This window comes from Xenopus laevis, chromosome 1L (genome assembly GCF_017654675.1).
Source record: "Xenopus laevis strain J_2021 chromosome 1L, Xenopus_laevis_v10.1, whole genome shotgun sequence".
NCBI lineage: Eukaryota > Metazoa > Chordata > Amphibia > Anura > Pipidae > Xenopus > Xenopus laevis.
Genome location: NC_054371.1, coordinates 84604980 through 84631701, shown reverse-complemented (window position 1 = coordinate 84631701; position 26722 = coordinate 84604980). Strand labels below are relative to the sequence as shown.

At 38.3% G+C, this 26722-nt stretch overlaps 1 protein-coding gene across 1 annotated transcript; it reads left to right on the top strand.

Annotated features, from left to right (window-relative positions):
* Positions 1 to 5123: 5123 nt before the first annotated feature.
* Positions 5124 to 21578, top strand: LOC108696526 (kinesin-related protein 4). Its single transcript, XM_041590907.1, has 6 exons — positions 5124 to 5227; positions 12970 to 13038; positions 14599 to 14637; positions 15826 to 15873; positions 15995 to 16147; positions 18633 to 21578. Exons 2-6 carry the CDS (start codon positions 12970 to 12972, stop codon positions 21486 to 21488), a joined length of 3165 nt encoding a protein of 1054 aa, XP_041446841.1. The 5' UTR covers positions 5124 to 5227; the 3' UTR covers positions 21489 to 21578.
* The last annotated feature ends 5144 nt before the right edge of the window (positions 21579 to 26722 follow it).

The window sequence follows — 26722 nt, the reverse complement described above, 5'->3', positions numbered from 1 at the left end:
GCCTGAATGGTTCACAAACAGTGGAGATCATTTCCTCAGTTTCTTTGCATGAAAGTCTTCTTCTCTATCTTAATGTGGCCGTGCCTGACCACTCTAATGTAAACATTCAGTCAGGTCAGAGCTAATGGATAATACACATACAGGTAGTCCTTAGTATCAAAATAACTCACCAAAGGAAGGGAGAGGCCTAGGTGCACCACCCTGAGCCTTCAGCAAAGGGAGCAATTCAAAACCGGAAAAATGTAGAGCAGGCACTCGAATGAGCAGTCTTCCACCAGGCAAAGTAATAAAGTAAAATCTGTCTTTATTATGTCATTATTACAGCCTTATGCGTTTCGTGTTCACAATACTTAGGGGCAAATTCATCAAGGGTCGAATATAGAGGGTTAATTAACCCTCGATATTCGACTGGGAATGAAAATCCTTCGACTTCGAATATCGAAGTCGAAGGATTTTGCGCAAAAAGTTCGATCGAAGGAATAATCGTTCGATCGAACGTTTAAATCCATCGAATCGAACGATTCGAAGGATTTTAATCCAACGATCGAAGGATTATCCTTCGACCAAAAAAAACTTAGCCAAGCCTATGGGGACCTTCCCCATAGGCTAACATTGGGTTCGGTAGCTTTTAGGTGGCGAACTAGGGAGTCAAAATTTTTTCTTAAAGAGACAGTACTTCGACTATCGAATGGTCGAATAGTCGCACGATTTTTAGTTTGAATCCTTAGATTCAAAGTCGTAGTCGAAGGTCGAAGTAGCCAAAAAAACACCTCGAAATTCGAAGTATTTTTACTTCGAATCCTTCACTCGAAATTAATGAATTGGCCGCTTAGTCATTCGAGTACCTGTTCTACATTTTTCTAGTTCACAGCTAATGGCCCAGTTGAGGGATAATAAAACAGACTTCCCATTGATGCCAAGACCAGGACCATAACACAGACAGTCAGATTGAACATGGACTGATGGGCTGTGTGTGCCCAGTCTCTGTATTTAAATATATTTATAACAAACATTTTCCGTTGAGCATTTTTATTTTTATACATTTTGCAGTTGGTCTCATGAGAAGTAAACATTTCAGTTCGGTTTTCGCACTAGAAATGGATACCATGACATCTGCAATTAACCGCCGGCACATACATGCTGCCCCTCCATCATACAACCTTAAATACAATCTAACTATATATCACTAAGCACACAACTAGTCATCTGGAGCTTCTAAAATCCTGCACTATCATCTTAACTATTTCTTGCATCATATATGTAATAGCCATACACAAAGTTCTGTCTGCACTAAAACCAATGATAATTATATGATTCGTCCTGTGGTTGCTGTAGTTAGGGATCACGCAGAAATAACAACCGTGGTGAAGATACAAACAGCTAATGCACCAAATAAGGACATCCTTCCACCCTACAGGGTACAACGGTATTTTGAAAATTCAGGGCCACACGCTTGCAATTTTATTTAAAAGCAATCAGTTCTGTCCTGCAACTAGATAGCGAGGGTAACATCACCGGACCATTGCGGGGAAACCAAACTTGATTAAAAGCAGTTGAATCTTTATACATCCATGTTAAAATACATCAGTGGGAGCAGGCAGAGGAACTAACTTAACGCGTTTCGTGACTGAACGTCATTTCAACAGAAGCATTCTTGTATGATTATACAAAAAAAGCACTAATTTAAAAAAAAAATTATTTATTTTATTACAATGGAGTCTGGTGGCCTTTCCTTCAGAGCTTTCTGGATAATGGGTTTCAGGATAACTGATCCAATTTTCAGGCATAAACTTTAAAGTAAATGTTTCTCTGTTGTTCCAAATACGTTAATAAACTTTGCTCCATTTATACAGACAACAACTTTATTTCACAACAACCCTATATAACTTCTAGTACAAATATGGAATTCCTTATTAAGGAGATCAATTTTCCAGACAATTTAGAATTAGAATTTAGAATTAGAATTTAGAATTACAATTTAGAATTACAATTTAGAATTAACATTTTGAATTGTAAAGGGCCAATTAGGTCCTTCACAATAGTCATATTCTAATTTTTCATAATTATTTCTCTGTAATAATAAAACAGTGCCTTGTCCTAATAAAATCATTATAAAACCCTAACTAATCTGCATCAATCCAAATTTGTGGTAAAGAAATGCTATTAGGTTTATTTAATGTTTAAATGATGCATACCAACATTTGGTTTGGTGATCCAAATTACAGAATGATCCCTTATCCAGAAAGTTTCATGTCCAACGTCAAGCACTCTGGATAAGAGTTGGGGGCAGTGGACTAGGAAAGGTTTTTTCCAGCAAAAAGAGGAGCGGCAGAGCATTTGGAACAGCTACATGTGTTCCAAGTGCTGCATATGCTGTGTAAATAGGTTGGTTTCATCAATTGTACTGGCAAAACCACACATCAACATCATTTAAGCAATTATGGCAGTAGTAATCCAGTAGCAGCTGAGAACTTTATGTTGCTCAACCATTATCTACAACAGGAGGGCCCCAGCTGTTTTTATATACTTAAACCAGTGGTGAAAGGGCACTTGTGGATGCTGTGAGTTAATTTCTTACATCAGATCTCCACCTAGCACATATACTGTAGTTTATCAATCCTCTATCAGCCTCATCATAAAGGATAAGTGAATTACTTCCTAGGATTTATGTTCTGCATACCTAAATGGGTGGGTATAACATACTTCATTATAACTCACATTATGCCCAGTCTGTGTTCTGAAATAAGTAACAGAAAGGAGGTCAATACACTCCAGCATATATAATCAAATAAAAAGATTTTACTGGACAATTTCCCACCATCAAATTGCTCTTACAGGCAAAGGGCTTCTATCTAGCGCCTACCCTATCCCCTGCTCTCGTGGTTGTGCAGGTATGGTGGGCCATGAGTGACATGCTGGCGAGCAAGTGGGGATAAGTTTGTACAGGAGCTGCAAACTAGGGGTAGGGAGAAAAGAGGTACTTGCCTGGCATCCCCTCAACACCCTAGGCATGTGTCCCTAGTTCCAGTCCTGCTTGTATCAGTTTGTTTTGTAACATATTATGTAACATCGTCAGTACAAGAAGACTATATGCGATTCTAGGAATTAGTTTAGCATTATCTCAACTATTAGCTCAATTTGCAGATTCATTAAAGGAGACATATAGGATAAAAAAAAACAACTAATTTTGTAGGCAATTATGAGTAATGTATGGTTTTTATTTTTTTCATGGTTTTTCAATTTATATTATCTTTAAAAATAGCCCCTTTAGTAGAGCTCCCTATAGATGTTCACTGGTCCCTGTTTCAAATGAGGGGTGGGCATGTCCTAACAGCCCCTGCCAGAAGCACAGTAGGAAGGGGACATCCAATCACAGCCCTGCAGTCACACCAGCAAAAACAGGCTTCAGTTTCCTATAAGGTCCTGCTAGTTGCTGATTGGTTCATGTCCTACAGTGCAGTGAGCCGAGTGCCGCCGGCTCCTCTGCACAGCCTGGGAATTCAGGGAGCCGGAAGGGGAATAGAAGGGGGTGTTTATTAGGGTTTTTGCAAAAATATTCTATAAATCAGCATGAAACACTACTTTTTTTAAGCACAATTCTTCTCTATCTAAATGAGTATAATGCACTGGTACATTCTTATTTTTTACACAAAATGTCTCCTTTAAGTAGACTAAAATGTGAAAAAGTGAGGAGAAATAAATATGGAATGCAATTGTAAGCATGGGAGTTGATGTCAATACCTTCTGCGACATCAGTGCTATTATGAAGGTGAGACATAAGGGGTCATTTTTCAAGGCCAAGGGAAGAAGTGTAAGGCACTAATTTTAATAATGCGATGGCTGGTTAACTCAGGAGGAAGTTCCAAAGTGACTAGAACATGTTAATGTAGACTAAGTTCAGGTCACTTACACAGATGCAACAAACAAAGTCATATAACCCCCTGACACAATTGTGCTTCTACCATTATGTGTCCGCAGTTGCAATAAAAAATTTTGAACTCCGTCTGGCATTATTTCTAGTGTTCGCTCACACCCGTTCTGGTGTTTGGTGTGCGACTGACATCTGAACCCAATTATATTTGTACAAATGTGCCTTGTCTATTGACATAGGGAGCTGTTGGAACCCCTGAGCTACGGCCTGGTCAGGAGATGGCGGTAGCATCATGGTTCCCCTGCATCAATAGGCACAGCAGCACCCGATGCAGTACGAAAGACAGGAAAGACTGAGCAGTGCAGAGGGTAACTATGGAAGTGCAAAAAGTGCATTATAAAGTATCTTTAATGAAAGTGGTTTTAGGCACAACTTACTGCAGGTAAAAGTGCAAGTTGTGTACTGTGTTTGCAGACGTAAATGAGCCCTAATGTAATGTCATTATTAAAACTCACAAAAGTAGGCCAGTGTAAAACTTTTAACTTTTAAATGGATTCTAGTGCCAGTTCAAGTTTCACACCTATCTTAATCCAGGCTTGCAGGGCATAGATAACAAAATGTTTGTCTACTTCCAACTTTTCTCATGCACACAAGGTAACATATATAAATTCAGGTATGTGATATTTGTGGAATGCTTGGAAAAGTTTTTATGAAACAGTGGATACTATACTTTGGAGGTTAACAAAACAATCGACAGTTAAATAAACCCAATATGGTTATTTTGCACCAACATGGATATATGCAGCGTATTAACCATCTAGTAAACGGTACTGGGGTTTATTATTGCACAAAAAATGGAAGCATTAAAAAAATAAGGTTCTTAGCTTTAATAGATTCCATATGTGTAATGTTATATATACAGTAGGTGGAGTTTTTCTGGAATAAAATACTGACCTTTCTATAGTTTATCACTAAATTGACCTGCATGGAGGGAAATGGCTCAGAGAAATCTAGTGTACTGAAAGTCCACAGTCTTAAAATAAAGCCCAGGCTGGGTATCTAATTAAATGAAAGCTGGTATAGTCATTTCTAAACCACAAGCACTTTATAGCGGAAATTCACCCCTTAGTCTGGAGGAAATGTGGGTGTATTATAATAACTGAGGCACCTTGTGATGTCATGGCTGCTGTTTAGCAGATGATTGGACAAAGGCTATCTGTTATACTGTTTATATTCCAACTTTACAAGTAAAACTTTAAATTATGATGACAAGAAAATATATTACTCCATGTCTAGTATTGTCCAGATGAAGGTTACCTGCATCAAGCTTTACTGGAACATACTCCATATTTACAGGTAATGTTTATTTCATTTTATGTATGATGTAAACACTTTTCTGGAAACTGTATAATTACTGCAGTATTGCTCTGCAGCCTGATTATAAATTCATGATAAAGTAACTTAGAAATGTCTAACAACCATAACTCTAAGCACTTCCTAAAAAAGTGCTCAGTGGGCAGCAAAATACTGGGAATTGCTGTTCCAATGATTTCAATTAAAATTGCCTGACCAACATTTGCACCTGCAGGGTCCATTTGATTAGCATTAAAGTCAATGGAGGGGCAATTGTATTGCCAATGTTGCTCCTGACCTCAGTGTACTAAACACTAGTCCATGGTTTATATGTTGCCAGTGTTTACAGCATGTGCACCAGGCCTAAGAAACCTGCTTTCCTACCATTTCAAAAGCGAATCTTCCCACTATCTATATATGTTATAATAACTGCACTCACAATATGGTCAAATGCCTGGATGCACATGCCAATGAATTTATAGAAATACAAAAAAGTGGCACTCAATATGAAAGTATGTATGGCATTGCCATGATGCAAGTTAAGATACTTGCCCCAAGTAAGTTAACAAAGTTTTGGGCAGCAAAAACCACTGCTGGTAAATTAAAGAGCCAATAATTACGTTTTTAAAGAAGACTTGCAGCCTTGGGTAGGCTGACGCAGGGCAGTGGTAAGGACAGAATTGCCCCTGATTGTGGGAGATTAGCTTTTGACATGGTAGGCAAACATGTTTCTTATGTGAGTGATGGGAAAATAAAAAATGCTGAAAAATAATAATAAGGCAACACAAATATATGTAAAAGTATCTCACAGATGAGACTGTAGTCTTCCTGACTACCCGAGAACCTCTCCAGAGTCAGCAGAAGGTTAACACCATGTTACTCACAGTTCGGGATTAAAGATTAATTTACAATCAGCCTTTTTCACTGACGTCACTTTCCAGACACAGTCGTCCCTCACAGGCCCCTTGGCACACTAACTCTCTCTCTCCAAAAATCAGTCTTATTCCAGATGTCAGTCTGTAAGGAGACAATATATTTTGCTGCTCATATAAAGTTAATTTTGCATCATATACAAAGTGCATTCAAAATTGCAACCCCATCCTACCATCATTTACTTTCTTCTTTACACTTACATCATTTAAATTCAGTGGGTCTATATGTATGTACTTATTAGGGTAAGGCCAGACGAGGAGTTCGGGGAGATAGTCGCGCATAAGACTTGGCGATTAGTCGCCAGGCGACATAACCTCCCCGAATCTCCGAATCTGGCCTTACCCTTAGTGATGTTGGTGAAATTGCTGGAAGTGGCCACTTTTTATTAAAAATGTCCAAGGAAGCAAAATGAAGACAGAGATCCTCTATTGTCCTAGGCAATTAGCCCACCTTAAAACAAATGTGACATGAGCTTCAAATGTTAAAAAAAAGTGTAAATAAGATGTTTTGAACAGTTACAATTTAGAAACATAATCCCACTTAAATATGTAAAAACACCAGTGTTTTGAATTTTGCTTATGACTTTTTTGGAATACAGGATATGTGTCACAGGCAAAATTATGTTGAGAATGTAGCTTCATTGTATAAATTTGCAAGTCAGAACCTGGCAAAATAGATTTTGGTGAAAAGGGTAACACATTGAAACTTTCACACAAATTAAATCAGCAGATTTACGATCTTTCGCCTGAGCAAAAATGTGCCTGCTGAAATGCAGCTAAAGTCGTCAGAAAACACAATTCACTCTTTAGTTAATGTGCCCCTTAGAGAGAAGAACCCCAAATGTTAAAATAGTTGCAGTACTATAAATCTACTGTAGTAAAGCATCCATCTAAATAAACAGGACTAGTTTAAAGGAGAACAAAACCCTAAAAATTAATATGGTTAAAAATGCCATGTTTTACATACTGAATGTATTACACCAGCCTAAAGTTTCAGCTTCTCAACAGCAGCAATGAGTGGAGAAAGAAGCTGTTGAGAAGCTAAGCTTAGGAGTCGTTGCAAATTATCAAGCAAAAAATTAGGTTGACCTGTAATATAAGCTGATGCTACAGGGCTGATTATTAAATTCTGGTGCTAGTTGTACTGATTTATGTGCTGCCCTGTAGTCATTATCTGTATTAATTACTAATCAGCCTTGTACTGTGACATTTATATTCTATCTGTACTGCATATTGTGAGTGGGTCCCTAAGCTAAGTAAACAGCAGCACAGAGCATGTGCAATGCATCAGCATAAAATAACATGGGGAGATACTGGGGCATCTTTGGAGACACAGCTCTTTCCTGCTAAAGGGATGTGGTTGTCCTGGGCTGGTACAACATTTCTAGGGGCAAATTCACTAAAGTTGGTGCAAATTCGCCAGCGTGACGTAATTTCGTTACTTTGTTGATTTACTAACGAGTGCTGGCGTAAATTCGATAGCGAAGTGTACCTACTCTAGCGCTACTTCGCACCCTTACGCCAGGCGAAGGGACGTAACTACGGTAATTCACAAACTTGCACATTTTAATGAACATTACCTCTTGCGCCAGACTTGCCTTCGCCACCTCAGACCAGGCGAAGTGCAATAGAGTAGATAGGGATTGCTTCAAAAAAAGTTGAATTTTTTTTTAAGTCCCAAAAAACGCTGGGTGTTTTCCTTTTTTAAGGGTGATAGGCTGAAAAAGATCGTACATTTTTTTGGGGTACCCTCCTTCCCCCCTACATTTCCTAACATATGGTACCTAAACTATACAGTGGCCACATGTGTAGGGCAATATAACAACTCTATTTTATTATATGAAGCTTTCGCAGGCTTGTGTAGTGTAATGTATTTGCTGCTACATATACGTCCATTGTACTTTAACTTGTTGCCATATGCAAATTAGGCATCGCTAGCGTAACTGCGCTTTCCTTGATGAATTAACGCTAGCGCAACTTTGCTACCTTGCCTCCCTGAGCGCAACTTCAGATTTTAGTGAATTAGCGGCACCATGGCGAAACTTCACCTGGTGAAGTGCGGCGAAGCCTGCGCTATCGCAACTCCGCAGGTTAGTGAATTTGCACCTTAGTCTACTTCTTTTGTTAGGGTTTAGTTCTCATTTAAAGGGGTTCTTCACCTTATACAAACACTTTTTTAGTTCAGTTGTTTTCAGATTGTTCACCAGAAATAAAAGACTTTTTTCAATTACTTTCCATTTTAAATTTTCGAAATTTTTCTAAAATCTGAATTTAAAGATTAATGTCTTTGTCTCCGCTGTTTCAATCTGGCAACTCAGTAATTCAGGGCAGACTCTGAACTGTTTTGCAACATTTAGTTGATACATTTTTCAGCAGCAGTATTAGCAATTATTGTATCAATTCTGACAACTGCCTTTAATGAAACTCAAGGCTTCTGCTAAGCAAGTACAAAGATACAAAATGTATCAACTAACAGTTTAAAGGGTCGGCGACCCCTCCTCCTGAAAGTCATTCATGACTCATCACTCTCATGGATGTAAAATGTAATTGCTCCTAATATATGGTTATATATTTATTTATTAAAAATATAAAGCTGACATTCACCTGCCAAGTCTGCCTGGCAAATAGAGGTTAAATGAAGCCTCTCTTCCTTTAACAAGTGTATTTTTAACAGAGGAACATTTGGAGAAACACACACAGCAACCAACCAACAGGAGACCGGTGGGCAGGATGCTTCCCTCCAAATTAAATTTATGCCAACAGACTGCAAAGGCTTACTTTATAACATCACCATGGAATAAGGTGGACATTATTTTTTAGGGAGTATAAGGCATCATGTACCTATTAAAAAATCCCAAGGTTATGTTAGCAGTATCATGGATACTTTTATGAGTAACATTCTAAGAAGATTTGCAATTGGTTTTAATTTTTTTTATTTGTGGTTTTTATTCTGCAGCTCTCTAGTTTGCAATTTCAGCAATCTAGTTGCTAGGGTCCAAATTACACTAGCAACAATGCACTGATTTGGTTAAGAGACTGGAATATTTGTAGGAGAGGGCCTGAATAGAAAGATAAGTAATGAAAAGCAGCAATAATGATACATTTGTATCCTTACAAGGCATTTGTTTTTTTAGATAGGGTCAGGGAACCCCCCTATTTGAAAGATGTAAAGAATTAGAAGAAAGAGGCAAATAAAAAAATATAAACAAATAATGAAGACTGGTTGACGTTTGCTTAGAATTGGCCATTCTATAATATACTAAAAGATGACTTAAAGATGAACCCCCCCCCCCCCCCCGATGTTTAACTTGGATCAAGCTCCTTTACAGGAACCCCACGGCGCGAGTTAGAGTTAATGGCCTCATATCGCCCCCTTTTGCATTAACGAGAGGTACGAGACAGGGTTGCCCCCTTTCCCCGGCCTTATTCGCCCTTGCGATTGAACCTCTGGCGATACTGATCAGGCAGTCCCCTCGGATAAAAGGCTTAACCTTCGGCACTATACAAGAAAAAATCTCTCTATTTGCTGATGATCTTCTCATTTACCTGGCCGACCCTAACGACTCCCTTACCGCCCTGTTAGACCTGGTCAACCGATTTGGCTCTTTCTCTGGCTTGCGGGTGAATTGGGACAAGTCTGTTCTCTTCCCCATTGACCCTGACCAACTTCGACCTTTGCCAGCCGAGACCCCCCTAGAGTGGGCCACTCAGTTCAAATACCTTGGCGTGACAATCCAGGCAAATGTTTCCAAGTATGTCTCCCTCAACTTGGACCCCCTTCTCACCAATCTGACCACCACACTAACCCGTTGGACGAAGTTACCTTTATCTCTATGGGGCCGAGTCAATCTTATTAAAATGATTTATCTTCCCAAAATCCTTTACTTGCTCCATAATGCACCCATATACCTCCCTAAACACTACTTCAAGCGTCTAAACCAGATCATGATCCCCTTCCTTTGGAATAATAAAACACCCAGAATTGCTTGGACCCGGTTATGTGCCCCGTGTGAGGAGGGGGGCCGGGCTCTCCCCAATTTCTATCTATATTATCTGGCTTCACAACTTTACTACCTGCACTGGTGCTTTTATCCGGACCCGTACAACCCAAACTCGCAGCTACAGGCTCTCCTAGTAGCCTCCTGGGAAGGTCTCTGACATTTTCCATACCGTTCCCTTAGGGATTACAGTCCCCTGCCAACTACTTTGACCACCCCTCACAAATCTTGGCAGGTAGCCCTTAAAATTTTGGGCCATGCTCCCCCATAACTGTCCCCAAACCTACCTTTGTGGGGTAACTCATACCTACCTCACTTCAGATATCTCCCGGATTTCATATTTTGGCCTAACAGAGACATTAAATGCTTACAAGATCTTCTTGATCCCCAGGTGTTTCCCACATATTGTGCTCTTCAGCGTAAGACCCACCCGACGCCACTTTTGTTGTTTCAATACCTTCAGCTTAGGCATGCTTTTTACTCCCAATTTGGTTCCCTTGCCCCCCAACAGTCCTCCCTGGCCATAGAGGAAACCCTCCGTGACCCTAGCCCTTCCAAATTGGTGTCCCGGCTATACCACCGACTTCTACTCTCTGGACCTAAACCCTTTCTGATTACTCAAGAATGGTGGACTGATAAAATTACGGGTCTTACACAGGAGGACTGGGAGGAGGCGATAGATAATGTGTACGCCGGCCTTATCTCTCTCAAGGATAAGTTGGTCCAATATAAAATTTTACACCATGTGTATATAACCCCAGTACGTCTCAAGCAAATGGGCCGAATCCCCCTTGACATTTGTCCGAGGTGTCAGCAACCAGGCGCAGACTTCTTCCATCTTCTATGGGAATGTCGACTGATTTTACACTTCTGGACGCGAGTGGTTAACTTTCTAGCTGATAACCTTGACTTCCCGAGGGTTATCACCCCATCCGTTTGTCTGTTGGGGGTCTTAGAAGACCTGGTCCCGGCCAAATACCCCAGAATTGCCTTTCGTATTCTCCTTTTCTACGCAAAGAAAACTGTTGCAATGCACTGGATGGGTAACCTACCACCTTCTCTTAGAGCGTGGGTGCAGCTGGTTAATAATGCCCTACCCCTTTACAAACTTACCTATGAATCCAGGGGCTCGCCTACGAAATTCGACAAAATATGGGGCTCATGGGCTGATATAGATCCGAACCTCCCTGACTGAACGGTAGTCGTGCAGGCCGTCTGGGTCATACTAGAGGTGGTTCCACTCATCCTATATTCTCGATGAGGTCCCTTGGGTGTTCGATTATCCCTGAAGTCCATTATTGTCTCATAGCAATGTTTATTTTATGGTGCTTGTAGTTGACTTGTACGTTCAGCCGATTTTCTGTACCTATGCATAATCTATATGAACCGGTCTGCTTGACTGTCTGTTATGTGTGTATTTTTTGTGTTTAAAACTAAATAAAACTTACCTTTTAAAAAAAAAAAGATGAAGCACCCCTTTAATGCTCTGTAAACTGTCTTCCAATTGCTTTATGCCATTACAGAAACCCTAATAATATATTTTTTAAAAAATATATTTTTTTTTCAGGAAGGGGAGTTATTTTTGTATTTAACATATGATAAAACATAAAGCGTTTTAGATGAGAATACCATTTTAACCACAAATTGCATTGTAAATACAAGTTAACAAGCTGCAGCGAAAAAATAAAGTACAGTACAAGACAATTTCACTGAAATCATAACAACTAGGTTCTACTTTTAAATGTACTTTAGGTTTAAAATGGTGATCATAGTCTGCTCTCTCTCATATAAACCCTGTCATTTTCATAGAATTACTGAGAACAAAGGACTATTATTCTGTAACTGAATGGTTTATATACTGTAAGACTGGTTGGTTTATATAGTTACAGTATACTGCAATGTGATTTAGCGAAAATATAGACTCTCTCTTGGTAATAGTAAGTTCAGTATTGTAAGCTCAGCTAACTTGAGCTCTACCATACCACCAAGTGTGCCTGGCAATAATGATTATGCAAAAGTAAAGAGGTAACATAACTGAAACTAACTGTATCCATGGTTGCCGAGGAGACCCCCATAGGCATAGATAATTAGATCTTCCACTAAAGTAACTAAATAAACATGTATAGGATCTATTATATGGAATGCTTGGGGCCTGGGGCTTTCCGGATAAAGGATCTTTCTGCATTTTGGATCACCATACCTTAAATCTGCTAAAAATAATTTCAACATTAAATAAACCAAATAGGGTTGTTTTACCTCCAAAATGGATTCATGCATTCATTTTGCTTAAAATGGACTATGGCGGATGGCTTTCCCATAATTCAGAGCTTTCTGGATAACGAGTTTTTGGATAATGGATTAGTGTGAAGAATATGGCCAGATGTAGAGGCTGAATTTATAAACTGGTGGTGACTTAAGTGCATAAGAATACGGAAGACGTTTCAGTGTAGTCCATGAAACACTACTGTATTTTGCTTTAAACTGCTCATATCAGACATCTTTCATTTTACACACCCTTATATTTACTTTTAAATTACACCCTCTTTTTTAGTTTATTTTATGGCTAATACTTTGTTATTATTAACATTTCCTTACATTTCTCAAGCTAAGAGCATGTAATTGGTATCCATCCATAGGATCTCTAGGAGTTCAAAACAAGAGACTAATAATATACTGTGATCTGTTTAATGGTGATGCCTAACAGTGTGAACATTTTTCAAAACACTTGTAATGTTTTTCTTGTTTTTTGCTGATTCTAATTTTAAAACTTGCTGCTAATATGATTGGTAACTGTGGTTATATTTTGCCATCACAGATGCTAAAAGTGACCATGAAGACTGTATTTATTTGCATCTGCCTCTCAAGTCTTGTCTGGGCTTTTCCTGTAAGTTGAGCTTGCTACTCATTCATGAACAGAAATCAATTGATAAATTAAAAAATACTGGGGATGCACCAAATCCAGGATTCGGCCGAATCCTTCTGCCCAGCCGAACCAAATCCGAATCCTAATTTGCATATGCAAATTAGAGGTGGGGAGGGAAATCACGTGAGTTTTTGTCACAAAACAATTAGGATTTGGATTCAGTTCAGTATTTGGCCCGAATCTTTCGTGAAGAATTCGGGGGTTCAGTGCATCCCTAAAAAATACATCTAAAATACTTTCTTAGGGTTGTGATGAATAAAACAAAATGAATAGTTAGTCTATTAACAATACAGTATTCTACTAAAATGATATCTGAACACAGTTGGGCATTAATTGTACTGAGAACAATTTTACAGATTTAAAACATGTTCCAAGAAGTTCCTAGGTAATTATATTTGAAACAATCCATTTCTTGCTAAATACCTGTAGAACTTTTTTTACTGAGTATGTGCAATTGGTTATAAGAACCCCTGGACACTAAGGGGTTAAAGGAGGGGAGATTTGTCTGAGCTAGTAAACAGGACTTAAGGCTAGGCTGCGTTAAGTAGTGAGGAGTGACTGGGGAAGGGATAAGAAGGGCTTGCAGGGAGTTCTGTTTCCTCTTTTCGGTTTTAGCAGCGCATATACTTTCGGTATACAAAAGTATGCAGAATGAATGTCTCTCATGGTACATAAGTATTGGGGACCATATGCACAGATACAAAATATACAAACTACCCATTTCTATTAAAGAATGAGAACAAAATCTGGTTTGTGCACAAAAGGATAACGTTACATTACCAACTCCATTCTGTACATTTTAACAAGCAATCTGTCTCACAAATGTAAAATCCATGTAACAGACCCAGTTATGTGTAGAGTTACTTACAGAATGAATTATGTAAAAAAAACTTGGACAGAATATATAATAGTGCAACTAATTAGTGCATGTCAAGTTAGGTTTCAATGACAAAATAGATGTTTGTGACAGAAAGCAAGATTTTATAGCACAGGATTCATTTAAGGAACAAAATGAAAATGCAGTTTCACAAAACAGATAAACTTTCTATTCTGTGAAGCAATACTGTCAGTTACATTACTGAACCAATAAGAACAAAGCTTATTGCCCTATAACAAATAAGATGATAAATTGCCAGCTCTGCTCCACATAGCTGAATCATCCCTAATGCATAGGATACTATCTGAACTGCTATAGAGGGCTCCCTCTAATGTCCCCTGTGCTGCATAGCAATACACATTCCAGTATATGCACATTAGCTTGCCTTGGAGACTATGCCATAACATGGCATGGTCTAGTAACCCTTAGCAACCTATCAGTTTTTTAATATAACCTGCCTGGTTACTTTGGGGCACTGGAGCAGAAATAATTTTGGCATCTTTATGGCTCTAGTGTTTTAACTATATTATACAATTGGCTATAACAAGCAACACTCCTGTACATTCTTAAGTGTTCTTTATGTTTGTGGATGTCTCACATGTGATTACAAATTATTAACTATAAATTGTATTTTTTCTAAACAGATTCATGAGTCTCAATCCGAAAGCTCAGAAATTGTTGAGGTAAACTCAGACAATGCTGATTTTGCTGCTTTTGAAAATGAAAGCCTTTTGTGTTCCTGCAACAACCGAACAATCCAAAATGCTTTAAAGGAACAGTAACACCAACAACTGAAAGTGTATCAGAGTAATTGAAATACTGTTGCTCTGCACTGGTAAAGGCTGTGTATTTGCTTCATAAAGACTAGTATGGTTTATATAAACAAGCTGCTGTGTAGCCATGGGGGCAGCCATTCAAGCTGTAAAAAAGGAGGAAAAGCACAGGTTACATAGCAGATAACACCATTGTATTGGACAAAGGTTATCTGTTATGTGCTATGTATCCTGTGCCTATTCTCCTTGAATGTCTGCTTGTTTCTATAAACCATAGTAGTAATTCTGAAGCACACAGCTTTTACCAGTGCATGCTGACAGTATATTATAGGGGCACTATTTACTTAGCTCGAGTGAAGGATTAGAATAAAAAATACTTTGAATTTGGAAGTATTTTTTTGGCTACTTCGACCATCAAATTGGCTACTTTGACCTTCGACTATGACTTTGAATACGAATCGAACGATTCAAACTAAAAATTGTTCGACTATTCGACCATTCGACCATTCGATAATCTAAGTACTGTCTCTTTAAAAAAAATTCGACCACCTACTTCGCCACCTAAAACCTACCGAACACCAATGTTAGCATATGGGGAAGGTCCCCATAGGCTTTCCTAACAAATTGGGATCGAATGAAAATCGTTCGATCGATGGATTAAAATCCTTCGAATCGTTCGATTCGAAGGATTTAATCGTTCGATCGAACAATTTTTCCTTCGATCGGTCAATTGCAGAAATTGCGGTAAATCCTTCGACTTCGATATTCGAAGTTGAAGGATTTTACTTTGACGGTCGAATATCGAGGGTTAATTAACCCTCGCTATTCGACCAATAGTAAATGTGCCCCTTTATGTTAACTACTTTAAAACACTTTAATTTTTTGGTGTTACTGTTCCATTAAGCTCAGAATACAAAGAAATTATGAAATGTTTTTTTTTCTTCAAAATGTAATACCCTCTAATTATCATGTTATATGGTGCATATATTATGCACTGTTATGGCAGATACTGATGGTGAAAAATATGCAGTTAAAGCTTCATAGCAGCAATTATGTTTTATATTTTAATGTATGATTCTTTTTTCTGTGATTTTGCAGACAGACAGTAGATCATCAGAATCCAGCATCCAGAGTACTGAACAGAAGGTAATTTATATATCAGATCTTCTTGTAGCCTATATACATTTGTCTTTCCTTTTAAATCTTAATTGTTAATTGGTTTATTGTTAGGCCCTACTACCTAACTGAAATTTCCTATTTTTAATAGTATTATTCAAGGAAAGGCATAACTTCCCAATATAAGGAAGAAGATATTAGTGGGACTGATGATGTAGCCACTGATGACCATGATTTGACTGCTGTTTCAGCTGCAGTTGCTGGTGTAGGCCACTCAGTCGAGGCCTCAGAGGAAGATGAACAGGTAAATGTATTCTCAGTGGGAGGCAGGAAGAACATAATGGTGCAGAGTGCAACTATAAGGAAGTTAAAAGAGTGCATTTTGATGCAGGTATCTTAAAGTCGCCTTTGAATTAACTTTTAGTATGATGTAGAGTGTGATATTCTTAGACAATTTGCAAATGATTTTTTTTTTATTATTATTTGTGATTTTTAAGTTATTTAGCAGCTCTCCAGTTTCTGGTTGCTAGGGTTCAAATTATCCTAGCAGCCATGCACTGATTTGAATAAGAGACTGACATATGAATAGTGGAGGGCTTAAAGGGGAAGGAAACCTCCTCGGCGCTAACCCCCACCCCCCCTCCCGTGTATTGCCCCCCCTCCCTCCTCCCCCCTGGCCTACCCCTCCCGCTGGGCAAATGCCCCTAACTTGTTACTTACCCTTCTGCGCAGGTCCAGTCCAGGGAGTTCACAGGCGACATCTTCTTCCACGCGATCTTCTTCCTCCTTTGACCGGCATTTTGGCGCATGCGCAGTAGGAGCATTTCGCCGGTACGGATCTACTGCGCATGCGCCAAAAGTCACGCGCATGCGCAGTAGATCGTACTGGCGAAATGATCCTACTGCGCATGCGCCGGTCAAAGGAGGAAGAAGATCGCGTGGAAGAAGATGTCGCCTGTGAACTCCCTGGACTGGACCTGCGCAGAAGGCTAAGTAACAAGTTAGGGGCATTTGCCCAGCGGGAGGGGTAGGCCAGGGGGGAGGAGGGAGGGGGGGCAATACACGGGTGGGGGGGTGGGGGGTTAGCGCTGAGGAGGTTTCCTTCCCCTTTAATGATAATAATGATCAGTAATACAAAGAACAATATCAATACATTTGTAGCCTTACAGAGCATTTGTTTTTTTAGATGGCGTCAGTGCCCCTATTTGAAGAATAAAAAATGAATATCAATTGAAATGTTCTTAGAATTAGACGACTCCTTTAATGAATGGTACAACTGACTGGGAGGGGGGGGGGTACATTTCGGGAGCACAACTGCACTTGTGATAGTGAATTACATCTATTATCTTTTCAAGAATAATAGATAATTAGTGAATTCTACTTTTCATATACACCTTAAAATTCTTCATCTTTATGGATCTCTTTGTCTAGCACCACCCTCACTTATAGTCAGATGAATTATGTTGACAAATATAAGTTCAACTGTCACATTCTCTAAAATCTGATCGTATCTGACCATATTTTGAAACCTGTTTATGTCTTTGTTTCAGACAAAAGCTCTATAGAAGCACCGTAGTTAGGCTTTTGTCATACCCTACCCATCCTTCCACCTGTAAGCTGTCAGTCTCTGTATAAAAGCCTTTGTAATTACCCTGGCAGCGTAGGTTGGTGGAAGGGCATGGCTATGATTGACATTACCTAATGAGTATCACCTAGATGTCACTTGGCCACATGATACTGCTTATCAGTCAGTGCCCCCACCAGGACCTCTAAAACACCAGGGGTCATGTCCAACCATTGGATCTACTAGTTTAAGCACTGAAGGATTTTTCACATGTAAAGATATTCTTCTTTTGTTATGATTGCAGTGAGAGCATGTCTATAGTATTAACCCATCCTAAAATTTCAGCACAGGTATGGGATCAATTATCAGGAAATCAAGCTCCAAATTACACAAAGGCAATCTCTCATAGACTCCATTTTAATCAAATAATTCAGATTTTTAAAAATGATTTCCTTTTTCCCTGTAATTATAAAACAGTGCCTTGTTCTTAATCCCAACTAAAATATAATTAATCCTTATTAATTATTTTGCCTATGGATACAAAATAGTCCTAATTAGGGATGGGCACATTTTTTCGCCTTGTTTCGCCACAAAAATGACGCCCATAGACTTGTATGGTGTTTTGCGTCAAAAAATAAAGACGCACGTCAAAAAAAAAATTCCCCGCGCAACAACATTTTTTTGACGTCCTTAGACTTTAATGGCCGTCGGCGACATTTCGCTGGCGGCGAATATTTGGCGAAACGAAACGGGTCAAATTCGCCCATCCCTACTCCTAATGGGTTTAATTAATGTTTAAATTATTTTTTAGCAGAATTAAGGTATGGTGATTCAAATAACAGAAAAACCTGAAGGTCACAAGCATTCTGGATAACAGGTCCCATACCTTTATACTATGAGTATGGAGCTGTTATTTACATTTTAGGGGGACTTTAATTGTTGCTGGGAAATCAGAATAGCATTTGCCTAACCATGGTCTGTTAAAAAACTGTAATAAAGTAAAGTACTTTGACCTGGCAATACATTTGTTTTGGTTGAAAAGGCAAACTATTTACTAATCTTAAGTACAGAAAGCAGTGGATACTGTAATAAGGACTACAATTGAAATGCAGCACATAAAACACTTAACTTAGTCTATAAACAAACAAAAAACAATTCTAGATCTGGGGTGTCTTTATAATCCAAGAAAGGCTTAATTTCCATTATAATTATTTTAATGTTACAGATAACAGAACAGCTCACTCTGGGAACAGATGATACCAGTAAAGACATTACGCAGACTGTATGGGAGCAAAGTGAAACAGACAGTATACCCCATGCCGGAGCAGATATGACAGAAAGTGAAGATCAAGCTGAGAATGGCAGTAGCACTCATTCAGATGATGCACATCTAGATACCACTGATTTAGCTATGAGTGCTGATAATGATGATAGTGAGGATGATGAGGATAATGATTATGATGCTCCAAATATATCTAGTGCCCACAACAGTGATGCAATTGTTGGAAAACAAAATGAACACAATGATGACTATGACAATGATGTAATTGTCAAGAGTGGGGAAAGTAAACAGAGTAAAGACAATTTCAACTGTGGTGATAACAGCAAAGAAAATGGTGATAATGAAAACACTAAAACTAGCCAAGAGCACAGCTATGAATGTGATATTGAAGCAATGCAAAATGATGATTCAAATCCATTGCTGCATAGCTCCAGTGATTCTAGCATAAATCTAGACTTAACTGTCAGTACATCAAAAGAAAAGAGGACAAATATCAGTAGGAAGAAAAAATCAAGAAAAGGCATAAATCAAAAGCAGTCCAAAGGATTTGCCAAGAACAAAGTCAAGCACATATCAAATAATAAAGACATGGGAAAGCTTGGTAGCAAATCTGTAGAGGACCATCTGAATTCTGATGATACACATAGCTTAGAAAACAGAGATTCAACACTACAAGGAAGTATGTTTAAATTTCATACCAAATTTGAAAAACAGGTAAGTATTTCCGTTGAAGATACTCACTCAGATGAAGATATCACTCCCCAAACCAAGGATGCAAGTCACTCAAAAGATGAAATCAAATTTAAACAATATTTTACCCCACCCAAGGAATCCAACAGCAGGTCAAAAGAGGTGATCAGTCATTCAAAGGAGGATGTTGTACAATCAAAGGAAGATGCTTCTCAATCTCACGAGGATGCAAGTCACTCAGAAGAACATGTAAGCCTCTCAAAAGAGTTTGGAACTCAATCTAAGGAAAGTAGTAGCACATCTAAAGAGATCCAAGAGCCAGGCACTCAATACAAAGAGAGTAGGAGCACATCAAAAGAGATCAACCAGTTAACACAGTATGCACTGCAACCAAAGAAAGATGTGACTCTATCAAATGAGGATTTGAATCCCTCAGAAGAACATGTAAGCATATCAAAAGAGTTTAGAACGCAATCTAAGGAGAGTAGTAGCACATCTAAAAAGATCCATGAGCCAAACACTCAATCCAAGGAGAGTAGGAGCACATCTAAAGAGATCCAAGAGCCAGATACTCAATCCAAGGAGAGTAGGAGCACATCAAAAGAGATCCAAGAGCCAGACACTCAATCCAAGGAGAGTAGGAGCACATCAAAAGAGATCCAAGGGTCAGACACTCAATCCACGGAGAGTAGCACATCAAAAGGGATCAACCAGTTAACACAGTATGCACTGCAACCAAAGAAAGATGTGAGTCTATCAAATGAGGGTTTGAATCCCTCAGAAGAACATGTAAGCATGTCAAAAGATTTTAGAACTCAATCTAAGGAGAGTAGTAGCACATCTAAAGAGATCCAAGGGCCAGATACTCAATCCAAGGAGAGTAGGAGCACATTAAAAGAGATCCAAGAGCCAGATACTCAATCCAAGGAGAGTAGGAGCACATCAAAAGAGATCCAAGAGCCAGATACTCAATCCAAGGAGAGTAGGAGCACATCAAAAGAGATCCAAGGGTCAGACACTCAATCCACGGAGAGCAGCACATCAAAAGGGATCAACCAGTTAACACAGTATGCACTGCAACCAAAGAAAGATGTGAGTCTATCAAATGAGGGTTTGAATCCCTCAGAAGAACATGTAAGCATATCAAAAGAGTTTAGAACTCAATCTAAGGAGAGTAGTAGCACATCTAGAGAGATCCAAGGGCCAGATACTCAATCCAAGGAGAGTAGGAGCACATCAAAAGAGATCCAAGAGCCAGACACTCAATCCAAGGAGAATAGTAGCACATCAAAAGAGATCCAAGGGTCAGACACTCAATCCAAGGAGAGTAGCACATCAAAAGGGATCAACCAGTTAACACAGTATGCACTGCAACCAAAGAAAGATGTGAGTCTATCAAATGAGGATTTAAATCACTCAGAAGAACATATCAGCATGTCAAAAGAGCATATGTCACAATCTAAAGAGATCAGTGAGTCCAAAGAGGACATTAGACACTCAGTAGAGTCTGAAGAAGACACCACTAAATCAAATGAGGATACAATTCACTCAGAGGAAGAGGTTACTCATTCATCAGAAGAAGTTAGCCTGATTAAACAAACTCAGAGTAACTCAAAGGAGAGTGAGAGGCTAAAAACAGGTGCTAAAACACATAATAACAGTCAATCAAGGGAAGATATGAGCACAGAATCAGAGGAAATTCCTGACACTAACTCAAAACAGAGTGCTAGCAAATCAGAGGAAACTGATGACACACTAGAACAACTTCAAAGCCGTGAATCAACAGAGATGAGATCCATTGTGCTTGGAAACGGCACAGTGCATGACAGTAAATCCTCCAGCAAGTCAAAAGAACATTTCAGTGTTTCTAGAGAAGACTCTACCAGCAATTCAGTTTATGACACCAAAGAAAACATAACTGAAGAGGATGATGAAAGCAATTCTAGAGAAAGTGCAGAATCAAGAGAAGAGAGACCTAATGATTCCAGTGAGTCTGAAGAGGACGTGAGAGCATCAATAAGCAATGAAATTGATAGCAGAAGATTAATGTTTGATATGAATCGACGTAAAGCCATAGGAAATGATAATGACTGCCAAGATGGTTACTAGAATATAAATGAAGCCCTAGAGCAGGGATCCCCAACCTTTTGAACCCATGAGCAACATTCAGAAGTAAAAGGAGTTGGGGAGCAACACATGCATGAAAAATGTTCTTGGGGTGTCAAATAAGTGCTGTGATTGGCCATTTGGTAGCCCCGGTGTGGATTGTCAACCTACATTGAGGCTCTGTTTGGCAGTACATCTGGTTTTTATACAACTAAACTTGCCTCTTAGCCTGGAATTCAAAAATAAGATTCTGCTTTGAGGCCACCGGGAGCAACATCCAAGGGGTTGGAGAGCAACATGTCGCTCACGACCTACTGGTTGGGGATCACTGCCCTAGAGCTTAGAACCATTTGTTTATTAAGCAATCACAAACATCATGCTGTATATAGTGGTGTGAGATATCACTGATATATGTGCATGTATCACTGATATGACTCTATAATGATATAAATTACATATATACATTATCACTATACATATTTGAACATGTAGCCTACTGTCTATATGGCATAATTCATCTATGCTAATTTATTTATTCATATGACAAAAATATAAGCTATTTAGTGAATGAAAAGAAACAGGGTAATACCTCAAATTAATGAATATTGAAACACTAAACTGGGAATTTAGCGTTTTATTAATGCATATTCCCTATATAAAAAAGACACAGTATGTGCCTCCCAAGAAAACCAGGGGCCCACTTTGCATATGAACTGGAATGTTAGCATCATGTATTCTTTGTGTTCTATATCTTTGTTATAGGGGAAATTAGCCTGGAACAAAGTCAGTAGCAGTATTCTGACATTTTTATAGGTTCTAGGTTCTGTGATTGTAGAAACTAAGTAATGGCTTATTGATGACAGAATGACTTTGAAATATAAGTGAAAAAAATAACCTAAAAAAATCTAGCCTTACAATCACCCTTATTTTTAGTAGCCAGGGTTACTGCCATAAGCCAGAGAGAATGTCCAGTTCTGAGAGACAATACAAAGGCTTATTAATGAGAGAACACAAAATATGAAGATTGATAACTAAAAGTTATAATTTGAAGTTAAAGTCCTCTTCATCCAAGTAATCCACAGAGATTGCACTGTACACTGAGCCAAACAATGAAGATATACAGTATTGCTGTTAACACTGCGCTGATGAGGTTATCCTTTTTAGCAGGGACTAGCCACTGAGGCCTGGAGAGGTACAACATTTCTATTCAAAAAGTTTATAATGCCACAACACGGGCAGTTATCAATGATAAAGCTTTGAAATGATTTTATGCAAATGCATAAAAGAAGTGTTCACTTGAAATATGTTTGTATAAATGATGGCCCTTTTTATAGCACTATAGACCATATTTTATGTCAGAGTTTTTATTCCTCTATTCACTTCAATAATGGAGTAATTTTTGGTATCATTTGGGGTCAAATAAATGAAAGGCCAATTTACTCTTTGTAATAATAATGCCTAAAGATTTCCTCATTTGGGACAGATAGGTTTAGTTTGCATGTGAAAACTACAACCATTGTTTTTAAGATGTAGATTTTTAGGGTAACATAATACAAGGCACACCATTTGCTAGAGGTTCATTCTATACTATCTATAGGAACCTGTAAAACATCTGATTGGTTGATCATAGCAAAACATTTGTTGCCTACTATGAATTATGACACTCGGCACAGTATCTACCATGAGCATCAATTTATTACACCAACACTGGACCTTTTTTAAAAAAAAAAAAAAATACTTCTATGACAATATTTTTTTGTGTGTTTTCATGATGTATTAATAAAAACATTTAATATTGTATATTATATTTTAATATTGTATATTAATTGTTCTGTGTGTGTGTGTGTGTATATATATATATTATTTGTTCTTTAAACACAATCTCGTATCAAGAAGACTCTCGCTCACTGGCATCTTCACAAAGGGGCAGAGTCCCGAAACATTGCAGTTCCGCATCAAAAATTTGTAAGGGTTTGCGGTATACCTATATGACTTGTGAGCCAGTGTAAATCTTTTGATGATCTTTAAACAAAACATAGAATTAATATTCTATACATTCTAAGCAAAGTCATCATAGTGGGGCAAATTCATCAAGGGTCGAATATCAAAGTCGAAGGATTTTGCGCAAATGCTTTGATCGAACAATCGAAGGAATAATCGTTCGATCGAAGGATTTTAATCCAACGATCGAAGGATTATCCTTCGACCAAAAAATTTAGCCAAGCCTATGGGGACCTTCCCCATAGGCTAACATTGGGTTCGGTAGCTTTTAGGTGGCGAATTAGGGGGTCGAAGTTTTTTCTTAAAGAGACAGTACTTCGACTATCGAATGGTCGAATAGTCGAACGATTTTTAGTTTGAATTCTTCGATTCTAAGTTGAAGTCGTAGTCGAAGTAGCCCATTCGATGGTCGAAGTAGCCAAAAAAAGACTTAGAAATTCGAAGTATTTTTCCTTCGATTCCTTCACTCGAAGTTAATGAATTGGCCCCAGTATGTTATTGTTGTCTATATATAACACTTTATCAATTTATCTACAGATGTAAAACTGCACTTGCCGTGTATAAAAAAGTATTTTGTTGTAAGAAATCTAATGACAAATATGGGTGCTACTAAAAAGAAATGGCAAGAACAAAGTGTAACAGTGTACATTAAGAAGAATTAAAACTTAGCTTTTAATCATAATTCTAGAATTGATATTAACATATGAGTAAAAAAAAAATCTTTGTCAGGGCTTAAAACTAAGGTGTGTATTGTAATGGAATCCAGGAACAGACAGTTATTAGCTATACACTAAGCATGGAACCCAGAAGATAAAATAAATGATTTAGCTAAAATTAAGTAAGATTACTTGCTTCAACAGTTTAGACATATAAGGTTAATATAGTTCAATCCAAAAAAGACACCTCTGTCATACCATAAGTTCAGTTATATATGGTATATTAATTTTCTGTAAGGAATGCTCTATACAAAAGAAAATGTCCTTTTAAAGGTATGGGACCTGCTATCCAGAATTCTCGGGACCTACGATTTTTTCAAATAAGGGATCCTTCCGTAATTTGGATCTTCATACCTTAAGTCTACTAGAAAATCATATAAACATTAAAGGGCCGATTCACTTAGGGTCGAATATCGAGGGTTAATTAACCCTCGATATTCGACTAGGAATTAAAATCCTTCGACTTCGAATATCGAAGTCGAAGGATTTAGCGCAGATAGTTCGATCGAACGATCGAAGGATAATTCCTTCAATCGAACGATAAAATCCTTCGAAACGAACGATTCGAAGGATTTTAATCCAACGATCGAAGGAATATCCTTCGATCAAAAAAAGTTAGGCAAGCCTATGGGGACCTTCCCCATAGGCTAACATTGACTTCGGTAGCTTTTAGATGGCGAACTAGGGGGTCGAAGTTTTTTTAAAGAGACAGTACTTTGACTATCGAATGGTCGAATAGTCGAATGATTTTTACTACTACTTCGTAGTCGTAGTCGAAGGTCGAAGTAGCCCAAAAAAACTTCGAAATTCGAAGTTTTTTACCTTCGAATCCTTCACTCGAAGTTAGTGAATCGGCCCCTAAATAACCAAATAGGCTGGTTTTATTTCAGTAAGGATTAATTATATCTTAGTTTGGATTAAGTACAAGGAAGTGGTTTATTATTACAGAGAAAAAGGAAATAATATTTTACAATTTGGAATATTTAGATAAAATGGAGTATGGAAGATAGGATAGCGGGTTTCTGGATAATGTATCTCATACCTGTATTGTATGATGTTCAGATTTTATAATTAAATAGATTTACACAAATGTGTATGTTTAATTCTTATTCAGCATCAGCTCCTAAATAAACCCAATAAGCTGGTTTTGCTTCCAATAAGGTACAAAGTACTGTTTTATTGTTACAGAGAAAAACTGAAATCATCTTTAAAAAAATTTGAATTATTTGGATAACAGGGGTCTGTGGGATATAGCCTTTCCATAATTCAAAACTTTCTAGATCAGGGATCCCCAACCTTTAGAACCCATGAGCAACATTCAGAAGTAAAAGGAGTTGGGGCTATATACCCCTATATGGGTTGTCAACCAACATTGAGGCTCTGTGTGGCAATGCACCTGGTTTTTATACAAATAAAACTTGCCTCCAAGCCTGGAGTTCAAAAATAATCACCTGCTTTGAGGCCACTGGGAGCAACATCCAAGGGGTTGGAGAGCAACATGTTGTTCACGAGCTACTGGTTGGGGATCACCGTTCTAGATAATGGCCTTCCAGATAATGGATCCCATACCTGTATTTATTTCTTTATTGAATCAACACTCACAAAAGATAAGCAGTAGGTAAAATGAATTTGGGGCATCCATAGTGAAGACTATCCACTTTCATAAGAAAGACACATGGAGCTATTGTTTGTGGGACCTCTATAGAGATTTAGAATTCCTCTCCAGAAAATCTCTGTGGTTGTATTGACTGATCCCCTCTCTGCCTCTCAGAAGCCTCTTTACATACAGTTTTTGCATAAGTGTACTTTGACTCCAACATAATTTTCAAGGGGTGACTACGAATAGGGTTACACTATCACCTTAAGTAATATATGTGAGTGCTGATGAAGGTAAATGTAAGGGAATTTATTTTCAGATTCCTGAAGCAACAATGTGTGACCCTAAAGTTAAATTATTTTCTAAATTGGCCATAGACACAACGATCCGATCGTGGATTCGTACAATTTTCGGACCATGTGTGGAGAGTCTCGACATTATTCATCCGGTGGAGATCGGTCGTTTGGTCGAACGGACAGGTTAGAAAATTTCTGTCACCTGCCTATAATATCTCTGTATGTATTGCCGATCGTACGATTTTCAGTGGGAGACTGTCACCAGCTTTGTCAGACATAACTATCGTATGATTGCTGTACGATAGTAGTACATTGGCTGATCTGTTCTTTTACTACTTTATGGTAAGTATGGTAAGACTTTGATCTGAATGGTTAGTGAAGGGTCGGGAGATGGGAAAGTCCGGTCGTACGTTGATTCGTACGATCAGATCTTTGCGTCTATGGCCATCTTAACTGTCCCTTTCTACTCTTCCTTTTCTTCTCAAATATCATTTTAGTTTACCATCTCCAGGTGTGTGTGTGTGTGTGTGTGTGTGTGTGTGTGTGTTTTGAATGCAGTACAGGAAGGCAAAGACTTTGTAAACAATAGTAATTACATACCTGGAAATACCAATCATAATGATTAAA